The sequence below is a fragment of the Physcomitrium patens genome, chromosome 7 (assembly GCF_059467195.1).
Source record: "Physcomitrium patens ecotype Gransden chromosome 7, ASM5946719v1, whole genome shotgun sequence".
NCBI lineage: Eukaryota > Viridiplantae > Streptophyta > Bryopsida > Funariales > Funariaceae > Physcomitrium > Physcomitrium patens.
The window spans coordinates 2,900,261-2,917,313 of record NC_143416.1 but is presented as its reverse complement, the minus strand read 5'-3'; the positions used below and the strand labels follow the sequence as shown (position 1 = coordinate 2,917,313).

The following is a 17,053-nucleotide window of genomic DNA, read 5'->3' as shown; positions in this document are numbered from 1 at the left end:
TATATGAGCATGGATGAATGAATGAAGAGTGGAATATTGGTGGTTGTAAATGGCGTTTACAATTATACAATTGAGAGCTACTCTTAATAATTTTACATAAACAAAATTATTGTGACCAATTTTGTTGCATTTTTATTTGGTATAATTGGCATTTTTATTGCATATTTTTAGTTATAGTTCAAATTGAATGATTGATTGCTATGTGTATATATATATATATATATATATATATTCTAGTGACTATCTTATAAATGTATTTTCATGTTCATTAATGTAGTAATTTTTTATTGTTACTCAAATGAATTTAATAAATCCTACAATGGTCAAGTTGTTACTAAAAATTATTATTATTATTATTATTATAAATAAAATATTTTGTAATACTAAAAAAATATATCAAACTTAGTTTAGTTGCACATTTATATTGATATACTAACAAAGCATAGAATATGCAAATTTAGATCACAATTGTCTTAAATTTAATAGAATAAGTCATATGTATTATATATAGTCTATCAGTGCCTCTAATTTTTTATTTATTTTGTTAAGAAACTAAACATTTTCTTATCTCAAAATCATACTTTTTAAAAATAAAAGTATGAAAAATCTCAAATTAACATAACCAATGTTTGTTCTTCAAGTCAATACTTAATTGCAAATCAAAAATATATATTTATATTATTTTGAGAAATTTATATTTATTTTAATCCATTCTACAGTAACAAATATCTTTCATAAACTTTTTAGAATTATTTTATGTTTGAATTCAAGTTAAATATAAATTTTATAATATCAGTTTATGCAAGAGGTCTTTTGTGATAAAAAACATTTTGAGAGATTAAAAAATTAATATAATTTTATAGATAACTCACTGATTCAAAGAAGAATAACTTACTATGATTGGTCAATGTATCTGGCTTCATTTATTTCTGCTACACAATGATTTTACAAAGTGCATTTAACTCATTAATTTGCATAAGTTTACAGATGATTGTTACTGAAGTGCACTCATTGGTCCAGTGCAAAAATTAATTGGGCGTGCTGTACTGTAGTAACTAGTTTCTTCTAGATAATAACAACAAAAAATAATGGTGTCTTAATTAATATATAAATATATAAACATATCATAGATTAAAATTTTAATTTTAATTTACAATCATTAATATAAATATTTTTTTATTACTTTACATCATCTGCTAGTTATTTGATGTTTCTTTTAATAATGGTAATGCAAATTCTAGAGACATTTGTAATCAATCTAAATTAATATAAAGTATCTAAAGTTAATGTGTACATGTGTGAGTATATAAATATATATATATATATATATATAAATATTTTTCTGACATTGAAGCAGCAACATCGGTTTCTTCTATTATCATACAAGTGGTACAATCAAGACAAGAAGTTCACATTTGCTAAGCACTATCCCAGGATTAACGTTCTGGAGGTTTACAGGCCCAGTCTCCGGTGGGGATACGCGACCCGGCAAGTTTTATGCCCTAAATTCTTAAACCCTGAAGGTCCTCTAAAACCCTAATCCACGAAGGAGGAGCTTGGAGAGGGTGTTCCGATGCTCAAACCGCCGCTGCCCTTTCGGTTCATCACTGTCGTTGTTGTCGTCGTCGCTGTTGTTGGTGTTTAATTTGCTGATGAAATATAGTCTAAGTCTTTGTGGAGGCATTTTTGAGCGCTTGTTTGCTGTGGAATCGTTGTGCTGGATGTAGATAGATTACAAAGTGGCTTGAAGTTAAATTTTACTAACATGGTGGGCATGTTTGAGCCCTTTCGGGCTCTTGGCTACATCACGGATGCCACACCTTTTTCCGTGCAACGGAGAGGAGCTGAGAATTTCGTCACCGTCAGTGTCGGCAACTCATTCCAAGTTTTGAATTGCGCGAAGCTGACGCTTGTCTTAGTTGGTCCCCAGCTTCCCAAGAGGATCCAGGCTCTGGTTTCCTTACGGGATTTTACGTACGTTGCCTCAGGTTTTGACATCGTTGTGTTCAAGCGAGCTCATCAGGTGGCGCGATGGAGCGCGCACACAAGCAAAGTTACACTCCTGCTGGAGTTTGGGCAGCAGATTTTGAGTATTGATGCGGGTGGGCGACTTTGTGTGTGGAAAGCTTTTGACTCTGACGCAGAGAAAGAGGTGAAGCCCGTGCGGGAATGGCAGTTTCGGGAATCTTTCACGCCAACATGCATCATGCACCCCGACACCTATCTGAACAAAGTTCTTATCGGCAGTGAAGAGGGACCTCTGCAATTGTGGAACGTTATGACTTGCAGCTTGGTTCATGAATTTAAGGGTTGGAATTCCCCAGTTCGATGCTGCAGGGCTTCTCCGGCATTGGATATAGTAGGTGTTGGTTGTGCCAACGGCAAAATATACGTCCACAACCTCCGATACGATGAGACAGTTGTTACCTTCTCGCATACAGGCAAAGGGGCTGTTACAGCGCTTAGCTTTAGGACAGATGGGCAGCCTTTTCTGGCTGCTGCTGTTTCGACAGGAGTAATTAGTATCTGGAATTTAGAGAAGCGGAAACTTCAAGCTGTTGTTGAGGATGCTCACAGTTCAGAGATTCGTTCATTGCAATTTCTTGCTGGCGAACCTGTGTTGCTTAGTGCAGGTGCGGACAACTCCTTGAAGATGTGGATCTTTGACACGAGTGATGGAGAGGGGCGATTGCTTCGGTTCAGAAATGGTCATAGTGCGCCGCCCACTTGTATCAAGTACTATGGAAGAGGGAACCATATTTTATCTGCTGGCCAGGACAGGGCATTTAGGGTCTTTTCCACCATTCAGGATCAGCAGAGTAGAGAGCTCTCACAAGGTCATATACAGAAGCGGGCACGTAATGCTCACATCAAGGAAGAGAAGTTGAAGCTGCCACCAGTGATTGCCTTCGATGCAGTTGAAATTAGAGAGCGTGATTGGTGCAATATTGTGACATGTCACAGTGGTGCAGCTGCGGCTTACTCTTGGCGTTTACAGAAATTTGCGGTAGGTGAACATGTCCTCAAATCATCAAGTACCACTCCAACTCCTGTCATGAGTTGTACAATAGCTGCTAGTGGTGATATTGCAGTTTTGGGCACAGCAGGGGGTATGATTGAACGCTTCAATCTCCAGTCAGGTTTACATAGAGGTCTATATGAGGATCCGGGGATTGGGGATTCACTTGCGCACAAAGGAGCAGTCAATGGACTTGCCTCTGACAGTACAAATACTCTGCTTACTAGTGGAGGCTATGATGGAGTACTGAAAGTGTGGGACTTTAAGAACCTGGCATTGAAATCTACATTGCCTGTAGAATCGCCAGTGGAGAAGATAGCCGCTCACCGCGGAAATGGCCTAATAGCAGTTGCGGCATATGACAAGGTGCTTCGAGTCTTCGACGTGGTTGCTGAGCGTCTTGTTCGGAAATTCCATGGTCATTCCGATCGTATTACTGACATATGTTTTAGTGAAGACGGGAAGTTGCTGTTGTCATCATCCATGGACTTCACCGTTCGTGTTTGGGACGTCATAGCTGCAAAGCAGGTGGATGCGATGCAATTGGGTACTGCTGTCACTGGCTTGTCTCTCTCACCTGGCATGGACATGCTGGCTACTGCACATGTCAACCGTAATGGTATCTACCTGTGGGCAAACAGGTTAATGTATTCAGGAATGGAGGCCCCAGTGACGAAACGAAATCGTGAAGGTCTGAGGGTTGTATCAATGCCAACTGTGGGTCCCAGTAGGGAAGATGAAACGGATGAAGATGTTGACGTGCCAGATGCTGTGGAACCCGTTGTTCCTGAAACTATGGATGTCGATGGTGAAAATCCTGCTGTTGATCGCCCATCAGTTCCAGGTCTCATCACTCTTACTCTTATTCCCAAGACCCAGTGGAAAGGCATTGTCAACTTGGACATCATCAAGGTCCGAAACAAACCGACTGCACCTCCTAAAAAGCCAGAAAAGGCCCCTTTCTTCCTACCTACACTGCCAACGCTCTCAGGTGATCATAAGTACATAGCTCCTAGTGAAAATGGATCAGACAAGATAGAGCCGGATGGAGGAAGTAAGACAATCAGCCGCCGAACAGGAAAGCAAGAACATGTCGACTTTCAGACTGTTTTCTTGGAATTGCTGTATTCATGTGCAGAGAATAGAGACTATTCTGCTCTAGTGGATCATTTGAAAACGATATCACCATCAGAAGTGGACGCTTCTCTTCGAATGATGCAAATTGTGGATGAGGACGCCAGCTCACATCCTGAGGAGCTCCTGGAGATTGGCATGGTCATGGATTTCCTGTTGGCGGAGTTGTTGATGATGAAGAATTTCCAATTCATTCAAGCAATTCTACAGGTTTTTCTGAAGATACATGCGGAAACCATTGTCTCTCAAACTCCGTTGAAGGAAAAAGTGATGAGATTATGGGAGCAGCAAAGAAAAACCTGGTTACGCTTAGATAATACGTTCCAGAAAGTTAGATGTACAGTTAATTTTGTTAGCAACATGCATGGTTAATCAACTTAACTTATATAGTTCAGAGCAGCTGCCTCATTACAATTGCGCAGCGATTTCCTGTTTTGAGGAAACATCTCGTGTATCACTCTTTCCATTGGTGTTGTGATTTGAATGTTACATCATGTGCTTCCACCCAGAAGAAGAATTCTGTACTAAGCTAGAACAAGGTATGTGGTTTTGCAGCCTGAGCCACACCTCAAAATTCATGCACTGAAATACTCATTGGGTGCACAGAAGTAGACCTTGCAGCATTCACTTCCTTGGAATTCCTTGATAATTTGTAATTTGTGTTATGAAACGATGACCACAATCAAAATGAGCTGAGAACAGCCTATTTTTCGGAAACATTATTGAATTGGCCCATTCCGTATTTAATTTGATCTGCCATGATAAAATAACACACATCAATACTCATCTCATTTAAAGACTAACAAGCAGCTTCGTCTCAACCAAACCAAGTGGGAATTAAGAAATCTTTACCGTGGAATTAGATAAGTTTTGATGATTTTTTTTAAAAAAAAATTGTATCCAATTTTTTTCATTAATGCTACTGCACACATAATTATTTAGGATTCCTTGTTCAAAACATTGCTAAGCTGGTTTTTACTATCCACTTTGTGACAGATAGGACAATTGAACAATGTTTAAAAAAAAACTGAAATGACCACCGAGAGTATTCAAAATATCACAAATTCTTAAAATGTATGTTTAATAACCCAAACTTGGATTAGAGAATTAAAATAAAATAAAATAAAATAAGTGCAATGGTATGTTTTTATTTGATGTAATGTTTTTGTAAATGATATATTTTTAAAGAGATTGTGATTTAAGACTTTGCTGTTGTCAAATGTCTGCAGAGTGAAAATGATTTTCTTTTTTAAAAATTTAGTATGTTTTATTATGAAATTGCACTCAAAAATTCTGTTGTGGTGAGTAGCAAAAACTAAATGTTACTGATAACAAAGTTGTGTAGATCTAGGTAATATAATTAATATTTATAATTTACAATTAATTTTTTTAATTGACATCATGTGAAATAAGTATTGTGGGTTATATGCAAGTATATATATATATATATATATATATATAGACACTTATATTTTCAAGAGTTTTTCAAAATATAATAAACATATTGTATGAATTTTATGAACTGACTTGATTTTTTTTGTAAGATGTGTTATTTTTTGAAGAACATCAGAAAATGCCAAGGAGTATCAATGTAAAGAAGTAAAAATACAGTTATAGATGCTAATCTATGTTACTGTAATAAATTTGCTTATAGAAGTGTTTATTTTTATGTTTATTATTCTCCCTTTTCCTTTTGGATTAAATTATATAATATTTAAAGAAAAGATTAATGGTTTGAACCATATCAAACCAAGTTGGACATCCACTTCAAATTTGCACCAGAAAATTAAATAAAGTTGAAGAGATATATCTAACATTTAACATAGAATATATTTGGCTAAGGATTATCCACTTAGGGTAGTCTATCCTTAGACAAAGGTAGTACAAGTAGCTCCCATCTATTGCTCCTAGATGACTAATTTCTTACACAATACTTTTGCCCATCAACAAACTATTCTAATTTAAGGAACGTTCTACCAAACTATATTGAATACATTTAGAATATGTATATTTATTTTAAAAGAATATGCAAAAAAATAAGGAATTGAATGTGATTAAAATGTTTTTGTGATCTAAAATATTCTTAAGTTATTTTCTAATATGATTTTTTAAAATTTGTTTTTAAAATATTCTAAGCTTGTATGCAATTAAAGGTCAAAGGAGAACAACATAGTTAAAATTAAACTTAATCATATATGTATATAATATTTTTTATGCTTAAATTATTAACTCAATAATCAGTCCAAATTATAAAAAAAAATAAAAAAAATAAAAAAATACAAGAAACAAAACTTTTGCAAACTTGTCTTTAAAAATTTTAATCTATAATATCTTATATTTTAAACTTGTAAATTTATAATAATATTATTGATTATTTATTAATTTATATTATATTTTAATAAATATTATACTGGCATATGTCTATTACACGTTATAGAATTAAATATATTTACATAGACATTTAAAATTTTATATTATATATAAATCATTCTATAACTTAAACTATCAAATATGGTCTTCAATTATTCTTAAAAGTTATTCAAACTAGAAATCAAATAAAATAGTGAGTCTTCTTCATTAATTTTTTATTATTCTATTAAAAGAATATTATATTGATCAAATTATTTGAAGCTTAAAGTCACTATTTAAACAAGAAAATTACTTAAAAACTTATATAATATTATATATATTAATAATGACATAAATTTAAAATATATTTTAAAATTTCTTTAAAATTTTAATTTATAAATTCATAATAGTTCTGTATTTATATCCATGATGTTGTATAAAATAAAGATTTTTTAAAATTTAAGTAAAAAATTTATTGTGTATAAATAAATATACATACATAATAGAGTTATTTCTTATTTTATTTTTATTTATTAAAAATAGATAATTTTATAAAAAAAAATATAATTATGATTTTATTAAGCTAAGTATTGGAATTACTAATAAACTTAAAAATTATCTCTCATACATTCACTAAATAGGACATATATTCAAATGTAGAGACATTATTCTTTCTTTTTACATCAAAAAGAAGTGTTGGTTTGCAAGCATATTGTATATAAGTCATGGTAACTTCACATATCATCTATTCTACATTATGCACTACCTATTTCACATTATGGAAATATTATTGGCTACAAATTCCATCAATAGCTTTGGAATTTAAACTTCAAGTTCTTTTATATTAGCCTCTTTGTATTTTAACATTATGTCATTTGAGGATTTAACAATGTTATGATGTTGTGACAACTTTATAGTTTGATAATTTAGAAAAATTGAAAGTTTAGATCTGTAATAGAAAAATGCTATAAAATTACTTTGGTACAAAAGAAAGATATCTTCAAATATCATTAGATGTTGGTGTCTAGTTGATAAAATATTGCCAATATGAATTTCGACTACATGGACTAATTCTATTTATCATGTCTCAACTTCTGATATGAACATTTGCAGATTATTGAAGAAGAGAGTTTTATAAGATATTAGTACTCAATGTATAGTTGTCTCAAAGTGCATTAAAAAAATTTAACATCCACAAGCAAAACAAGCTTTTATTACATGGTTTAATTCTATAGAAGATTATAATATTATTTTGTTTGATAATCTTATACTTGCTAATGTAAAGATATTTTATGGCATGATATCCAAAGGTGAGGATGAAAAGGGGTTTTAGATTTTATGTAGATAGATGGACAAATTTGAGAAGGAATTTCATATCAAGGAATATACTTGTCATAGAAATGATACATCTATTAGTACTTCTCTTAAAGCCTTGAAAAAAAAGAGAAAATTAATCTTCTTATATCTTAGTATATTCTTTTTGACATATTCAACATGGATGAGAGATGCCTATTTTATATGATTGAATCAAATTGTATACTTCCTACAAATATTTTTTTTGGCAAGAAGAAAGATAAGGAATATAATATTGTTGCACTTACTTAAAAATATTGATGGTACCATCAAATTAATCCTTTACTTATCAATCGGATTATAAAGGCTTGAGCATTTTTATACAAAGACATTTTCAACCTACATAACCTTGAGATTAAGCAATTTAGAAATAAAAAAGCTTAGATGACTATACATGTATTTGAAAAATTTATGCTTGATTTTGGATAGAAGATGATTGATGCACATGAAGAAAAGATATTACTATTAGATAACCTTGAGATTAAACAATTTAGAAATAAAAAAGCTTAGATGACTACGCATGTATTTGAAAAATTTATGCTTGATTTTGGATAGAAGATGATTGATGCACATAAAGAAAAGATATTATTATTAGATAACCTTGATATTAAGTAATTTAGAAATAAAAAAGCTTAGATGACTAGATATATATTTGAAAAATTTATGCTTGATTTTGGCTAGAAGATGAATGATGCACATGAAGAAAAGATATTACTATAAGATAACCTTGAAATTAAGCAATTTAGAAATAAAAAAGCTTAGATAACTAGACATATATTTGAAAAATTTATGCTTGATTTTGGATAGAAGATGATTTATGTACATAAAGAAAAGATATTACTATTAGATAACCTTGAGGTTAAAGAATTTAGAAATAAAAAACTTAGATGACTACACATGTATTTGAAAAATTTATGCTTGATTTTGGATAGAAGATGATTGATGCACATAAAGAAAAGATATTACTATTAGATAACCTTGAGGTTAAACACTTAGAAATAGAAAGCTTAGATGACTACACATGTATTTGAAAACTTTATGCTTGATTTTGGATAGAAGATGATTGATGCACATAAAAAAAAGATATTACTATTAGATAACCTTGATATTAAGAAATTAAGAAATAAAAAAGCTTAGATGAGTATACATGTATTTTAAAAATTTAAGCTTGATTTTGGATAGAAGATGATTGATGCATACAAAGAAAAGATATTACTTTAAGTTAACCATGAAATTAAGCAATTTAGAAATAAAAAAGCTTAGATGACTACACATACATTTGAAAAATGTATCCTTAATTTTAGATAGAAGATGATTGATGCACATAAAGAAAAGATATTACTATTAGATAACCTTGAGATTAAATAATCTAGAAATAAAAAAGCTTAAATGACTACACATATATTTGAAATATTTATGCTTGATTTTGGATAGAAGATGATTGATGCACATAAAGAAAAGATATTACTATTAGATAACCTTGAGGTTAAACAATTTAGAAATAAAAAAGCTTAGATGACTACACATGTATTTGAAAAATATATGCTTGATTTTGGATAGAAGATGATTGATGCACATGAAGAAAAGATATAACTATTAGATAACTTTGATATTAAGCAATTTAGTAATAAAAAAGCTTAGATGACTATACATGTATTTGAAAAATTTATGCTTTATTTAGGATAGAAGATGATTGATGCACATGAAGAAAAGATATTACTATAAGATAACCTTGAGCTTAAGAAATTTAGAAATAAAAAAGCTTAGATGACTACACATATATTTGAAAAATTTATGCTTGATTTTGGATAGAAGATGATTGATGCACATAAAGAAAAGGTATTACTAATAGATAACCTTGATATTAAGCAATTTAGAAATAAAAAAGCTTAGATGTCTACACATGTATTTGAAAAATTTATGCTTGATTTTGGATAGAAGATGATTGATGTACATAAAGAAAAGATATTACTATTAGATATTCATGAGGTTAAATAATTTAGAAGTTAAAAAGCTTAGATGTCTACACATGTCTTTGAAAAATTTATGCTTGATTTTGGATAGAAGATGATTGATGGACATGAAGAAAAGATATTACTATTAGATAACCTTGAGATTAAACAATTTAGAAATAAAAAAGCTTAGATGACTACACATACATTTGAAAAATGTATCCTTGATTTTAGATAGAAGATGATTGATGCACATAAAGAAAAGATATTACTATTAGATAACCTTGAGATTAAATAATTTAGAAATAAAAAAGCTTACATGACTACACATATAATTAAAATATTTATGCTTGATTTTGGATGGAAGATGATTGATGCACATAAAGAAAAGATATTACTATTAGATAACCTTGAGGTCAAACAATTTAGAAATAAAAAAGCTTAGATGACTACACATGTATTTGAAAAATTTATGCTTGATTTTGGATAGAAGATGATTGATGCACATGAAGAAAAGATATAAGTATAAGATAACCTTGAGATTAAACAATTTAGAAATTAAAAAGCTTAGATGACTACACATGTATTTGAAAAATTTATGCTTGATTGTAGATAGAAGATGATTGATCCACATAAAGAAAAGATATTACTATAAGATAACCTTGGTATTAAGAAATTAAGAAATAAAAAAGCTTAGATGACTACACATATATTTGAAAAATTTATGCTTGATTTTGGATGGAAGATGATTGATGCACATAAAGAAAAGATATTACTATTAGATAACCTTGGTATTCAGCAATTTAGAAATAAAAAAGCTTAAATGACTACACATGTATTTGAAAAATTTATGCTTGATTTTGGATGGAAGATGATTGATGCACATAAAGAAAAGATATTACTTTAAGTTAACCATGAGATTAAGCAATTTAGAAATAAAAAAGCTTAGATGACTACACATACATTTGAAAAATGTATCCTTGATTTTAGATAGAAGATGATTGATGCACATAAAGAAAAGATATTACTATTAGATAACCTTGAGATTAAATAATTTAGAAATAAAAAAGCTTACATGACTACACATATAATTAAAATATTTATGCTTGATTTTGGATGGAAGATGATTGATGCACATAAAGAAAAGATATTACTATTAGATAACCTTGAGGTCAAACAATTTAGAAATAAAAAAGCTTAGATGACTACACATGTATTTGAAAAATTTATGCTTGATTTTGGATAGAAGATGATTGATGCACATGAAGAAAAGATATAAGTATAAGATAACCTTGAGATTAAACAATTTAGAAATTAAAAAGCTTAGATGACTACACATGTATTTGAAAAATTTATGCTTGATTGTAGATAGAAGATGATTGATCCATATAAAGAAAAGATATTACTATAAGATAACCTTGGTATTAAGAAATTAAGAAATAAAGAAGCTTAGATGACTACACATATATTTGAAAAATTTATGCTTGATTTTGGATGGAAGATGATTGATGCACATAAAGAAAAGATATTACTATTAGATAACCTTGAGGTTAATCAATTTAGAAATAAAAAAGCTTAGCTGTTTACACATGTATTTGAAAAATTTATGCTTGATTTTGGATAGAAGATGATTGATGCACATAAAGAAAAGATATTACTATTAGATAACCTTGAATTCAAGCAATTTAGAAATAAAAAAGCTTAGATGACTACACATTTATTTGAAAAATTTATGCTTGATTTTGGATAGAAGATGATTGATGCACATAAAGAAAAGATATTACTATTAGATAACCTTGGTATTAAGTAATTTAGAAATAAAAAAGCTTAGATGACTACACATGTATTTGAAAATTTTATGCTTGATTTTGGATAGAAGATGATTGATGCACATAAAGAAAAGATATTACTATTAGATAACCTTGGTATTCAGCAATTTAGAAATAAAAAAGCTTAAATGACTACACATGTATTTGAAAAATTTATGCTTGATTTTGGATGAAAGATGATTGATGCACATAAAGAAAAGATATTACTTTAAGTTAACCATGAGATTAAGCAATTTAGAAATTTTAAAGCTTGAATGACTACACATACATTTGAAAAATTTATGCTTGATTTTAGATAGAAGATGATTGATGCACATAAAGAAAAGATATTACTATTAGATAACCTTGAGATTAAATAATTTAGAAATAAAAAAGCTTACATGACTACACATATAATTAAAATATTTATGCTTGATTTTGGATGGAAGATGATTGATGCACATAAAGAAAAGATATTACTATTAGATAACCTTGAGGTCAAACAATTTAGAAATAAAAAAGCTTAGATGACTACACATGTATTTGAAAAATTTATGCTTGATTTTGGATAGAAGATGATTGATGCACATGAAGAAAAGATATAAGTATAAGATAACCTTGAGATTAAACAATTTAGAAATTAAAAAGCTTAGATGACTACACATGTATTTGAAAAATTTATGCTTGATTGTAGATAGAAGATGATTGATCCACATAAAGAAAAGATATTACTATAAGATAACCTTGGTATTAAGAAATTAAGAAATAAAAAAGCTTAGATGACGACACATATATTTGAAAAATTTATGCTTGATTTTGGATGGAAGATGATTGATGCACATAAAGAAAAGATATTACTATTAGATAACCTTGGTATTCAGCAATTTAGAAATAAAAAAGCTTAAATGACTACACATGTATTTGAAAAATTTATGCTTGATTTTGGATGGAAGATGATTGATGCACATAAAGAAAAGATATTACTTTAAGTTAACCATGAGATTAAGCAATTTAGAAATAAAAAAGCTTAGATGACTACACATACATTTGAAAAATGTATCCTTGGTTTTAAGAAATTAACCTTTTAGATAACTACACATATATTTGAAAAATTTATGCTTGATTTTGGATGGAAGATGATTGATGCACATAAAGAAAAGATATTACTATTAGATAACCTTGAGGTTAATCAATTTAGAAATAAAAAAGCTTAGCTGTTTACACATGTATTTGAAAAATTTATGCTTGATTTTGGATAGAAGATGATTGATGCACATAAAGAAAAGATATTACTATTAGATAACCTTGAGGTCAAACAATTTAGAAATAAAAAAGCTTAGATGACTACACATGTATTTGAAAAATTTATGCTTGATTTTGGATAGAAGATGATTGATGCACATGAAGAAAAGATATAAGTATAAGATAACCTTGAGATTAAACAATTTAGAAATTAAAAAGCTTAGATGACTACACATGTATTTGAAAAATTTATGCTTGATTGTAGATAGAAGATGATTGATCCACATAAAGAAAAGATATTACTATAAGATAACCTTGGTATTAAGAAATTAAGAAATAAAAAAGCTTAGATGACTACACATATATTTGAAAAATTTATGCTTGATTTTGGATGGAAGATGATTGATGCACATAAAGAAAAGATATTACTATTAGATAACCTTGGTATTCAGCAATTTAGAAATAAAAAAGCTTAAATGACTACACATGTATTTGAAAAATTTATGCTTGATTTTGGATGGAAGATGATTGATGCACATAAAGAAAAGATATTACTTTAAGTTAACCATGAGATTAAGCAATTTAGAAATAAAAAAGCTTAGATGACTACACATACATTTGAAAAATGTATCCTTGATTTTAGATAGAAGATGATTGATGCACATAAAGAAAAGATATTACTATTAGATAACCTTGAGATTAAATAATTTAGAAATAAAAAAGCTTACATGACTACACATATAATTAAAATATTTATGCTTGATTTTGGATGGAAGATGATTGATGCACATAAAGAAAAGATATTACTATTAGATAACCTTGAGGTCAAACAATTTAGAAATAAAAAAGCTTAGATGACTACACATGTATTTGAAAAATTTATGCTTGATTTTGGATAGAAGATGATTGATGCACATGAAGAAAAGATATAAGTATAAGATAACCTTGAGATTAAACAATTTAGAAATTAAAAAGCTTAGATGACTACACATGTATTTGAAAAATTTATGCTTGATTGTAGATAGAAGATGATTGATCCACATAAAGAAAAGATATTACTATAAGATAACCTTGGTATTAAGAAATTAAGAAATAAAAAAGCTTAGATGACTACACATATATTTGAAAAATTTATGCTTGATTTTGGATGGAAGATGATTGATGCACATAAAGAAAAGATATTACTATTAGATAACCTTGGTATTCAGCAATTTAGAAATAAAAAAGCTTAAATGACTACACATGTATTTGAAAAATTTATGCTTGATTTTGGATGGAAGATGATTGATGCACATAAAGAAAAGATATTACTTTAAGTTAACCATGAGATTAAGCAATTTAGAAATAAAAAAGCTTAGATGACTACACATACATTTGAAAAATGTATCCTTGGTTTTAGATAGAAGATGATTGATGCACATAAAGAAAAGATATTACTATTAGATAACCTTGAGATTAAATAATTTAGAAATAAAAAAGCTTACATGACTACACATATAATTAAAATATTTGTGCTTGATTTTGGATGGAAGATGATTGATGCACATAAAGAAAAGATATTACTATTAGATAACCTTGAGGTCAAACAATTTAGAAATAAAAAAGCTTAGATGACTACACATGTATTTGAAAAATTTATGCTTGATTTTGGATAGAAGATGATTGATGCACATGAAGAAATGATATAAGTATAAGATAACCTTGAGATTAAACAATTTAGAAATTAAAAAGCTTAGATGACTACACATGTATTTGAAAAATTTATGCTTGATTGTAGATAGAAGATGATTGATCCATATAAAGAAAAGATATTACTATAAGATAACCTTGGTATTAAGAAATTAAGAAATAAAGAAGCTTAGATAACTACACATATATTTGAAAAATTTATGCTTGATTTTGGATGGAAGATGATTGATGCACATAAAGAAAAGATATTACTATTAGATAACCTTGAGGTTAATCAATTTAGAAATAAAAAAGCTTAGCTGTTTACACATGTATTTGAAAAATTTATGCTTGATTTTGGATAGAAGATGATTGATGCACATAAAGAAAAGATATTACTATTAGATAACCTTGGTATTCAGCAATTTAGAAATAAAAAAGCTTAGATGACTACACATGTATTTGAAAATTTTATGCTTGATTTTGGATAGAAGATGATTGATGCACATAAAGAAAAGATATTACTATTAGATAACCTTGAGTTCAAGCAATTTAGAAATAAAAAAGCTTAGATGACTACACATTTATTTGAAAAATTTATGCTTGATTTTGGATAGAAGATGATTGATGCACATAAAGAAAAGATATTACTATTAGATAATCTTGAGATTAAGTAATTTAGAAATAAAAAAGCTTAGATGACTACTCATGTATTTGAAAAATTTATGCTTGATTTTGGATAGAAGATGATTGATGCACATAAAGAAAAGTTATTACTATTAGATAACCTTGAGATTAAGCAATTTAGAAATAAAAAAGCTTAGATGACTACACATGTATTTGAAAAATATATGCTTGATTTTGGATAGAAGATGATTGATGCACATAAAGAAAAGTTATTACTATTGGCTCATAATTTCTGAAGTCACTAAGTACTTAATGTAGATACTCAATTGTGGCTGAGTAGACTTGAATTCTTGCTTCTAAGTACTATAAGTAGATTTCAATCTATGAATGTAAAAATTAATTATTTACTCGAAGGTTAAAACTATAAGTAACCAATTCAATATCAAATAGTTTTTCTTTTAAAAAATAAGAGCAAAGATATTTATGTGTATCAATTTGTGATAATATTAGAGAGTATTTAGTGTATTGGAGTTACTTCATTAAAAATCATGAATTATTAAAAATGGACACATATTTTTTTTAGTGCTTTGTGACCATATAGAATCTTAAGAAGCAATTATGAGAGATAGAGAAGCTCAAGAAGTAATACAAAAATAAGAATTGAATAAAATTATTAAGTTATTGGAACATTGACATTGACATTTGCAAAGAGTGAAATCAGACCTACTATTAATGCACATGAATTTTTCAATTATGAACTATAATTTCATCTAAACAATTTCTATATATTTATTGGAAAAGAAATTATAAGTATGCTTGATGAAAGAGATGATGCAATTGACAATGAATCCATTGAAGAAGTTGATAATGTTCAAATTGATGATATAATTGTAGATAGAGTAGGATTCAAGGATGCTAAAAGTGCATTATTGACCTTGAAACAATATTTGGAAGAAATGCCTACTAATGTTATACCTATTATCTAGAGCATTTGAACACTTCAAAATAAAAGAAATTCTTCCATTACACTTAAGATGTATGATGAAATTCATATCTTATGTATTTTTATCCTTTATTTATGTAAGTTTTATTGTTTTTAATTCTAAAGTCATATAAGTATCATTCATGCAAGTGTTACAAATTGTTTATACTACTTTCAATAAGTGATAAAGTGCTGACTCTACATAAATGTAACAAGTTTTTTTTTTTTTTTTTTTTTTTTTTTTAAGTATATATCCCACACATATCAAGGGTGGGATATATACTAATTAAATAGAAATACAAAATATAATTACAACAAAAAGTTATTTTTATTTATTGACCTAAGAATGATATATTCTAGAAATTGACTTTTTATTTTGATTGATATTTAGATTATTTAGCAAAAAAAACGTACTCAGAAGAAATTCTAGTACATATATATATATATGTATATATATTAGTAATACAATAACTTGCTTCATCAATAACTATTGTAGCAAAGCAAGAATCTTACTCTTATGATATAAAAAAGATCCAAGTATATTGAATTTTTATTTCTTGAAATTAAAATTTTACTCCTGATAAATTTATTTGAAGAAAAAATTACAACATTTCTTCAAAAAAACATGTAATCCGACTCAAAAAAATGCTGAGGTTTAGAATCAAGTCTCCATGGTATTAGGATGTAGTCACCGGGAATGGGGTCGACGGAGGCGGGACGGACGAAAGTCCGCCGGAGGTTGAGGACGACGAGGGACAGGACGAACGCGAGGGAAAGCAGCAGCTTCTTCTTCCGTCGGGGCCTCGTCTGCGAGGGATGGCGGAGGCGAGACCAAGTCTCCGTTCCGGAAAAGCCATTCCAGCGATGGGGTAGAGCTAATCTTAGTTTGTTGTGGCTCAACACACTTGGGATGCTCTGG

At 29.1% G+C, this 17,053-nt stretch overlaps 1 protein-coding gene across 1 annotated transcript; it reads left to right on the top strand.

Moving 5' to 3' along the window:
- The first annotated feature begins 1,544 nt into the window (after nt 1–1,544).
- LOC112285100 (uncharacterized) lies at nt 1,545–4,596 on the top strand. The gene has a single exon (XM_024525633.3). The coding sequence runs from the start codon at nt 1,766–1,768 to the stop codon at nt 4,523–4,525; it is 2,760 nt and encodes a 919-aa protein (XP_024381401.1). The 5' UTR covers nt 1,545–1,765; the 3' UTR covers nt 4,526–4,596.
- Nucleotides 4,597–17,053: the final 12,457 nt, after the last annotated feature.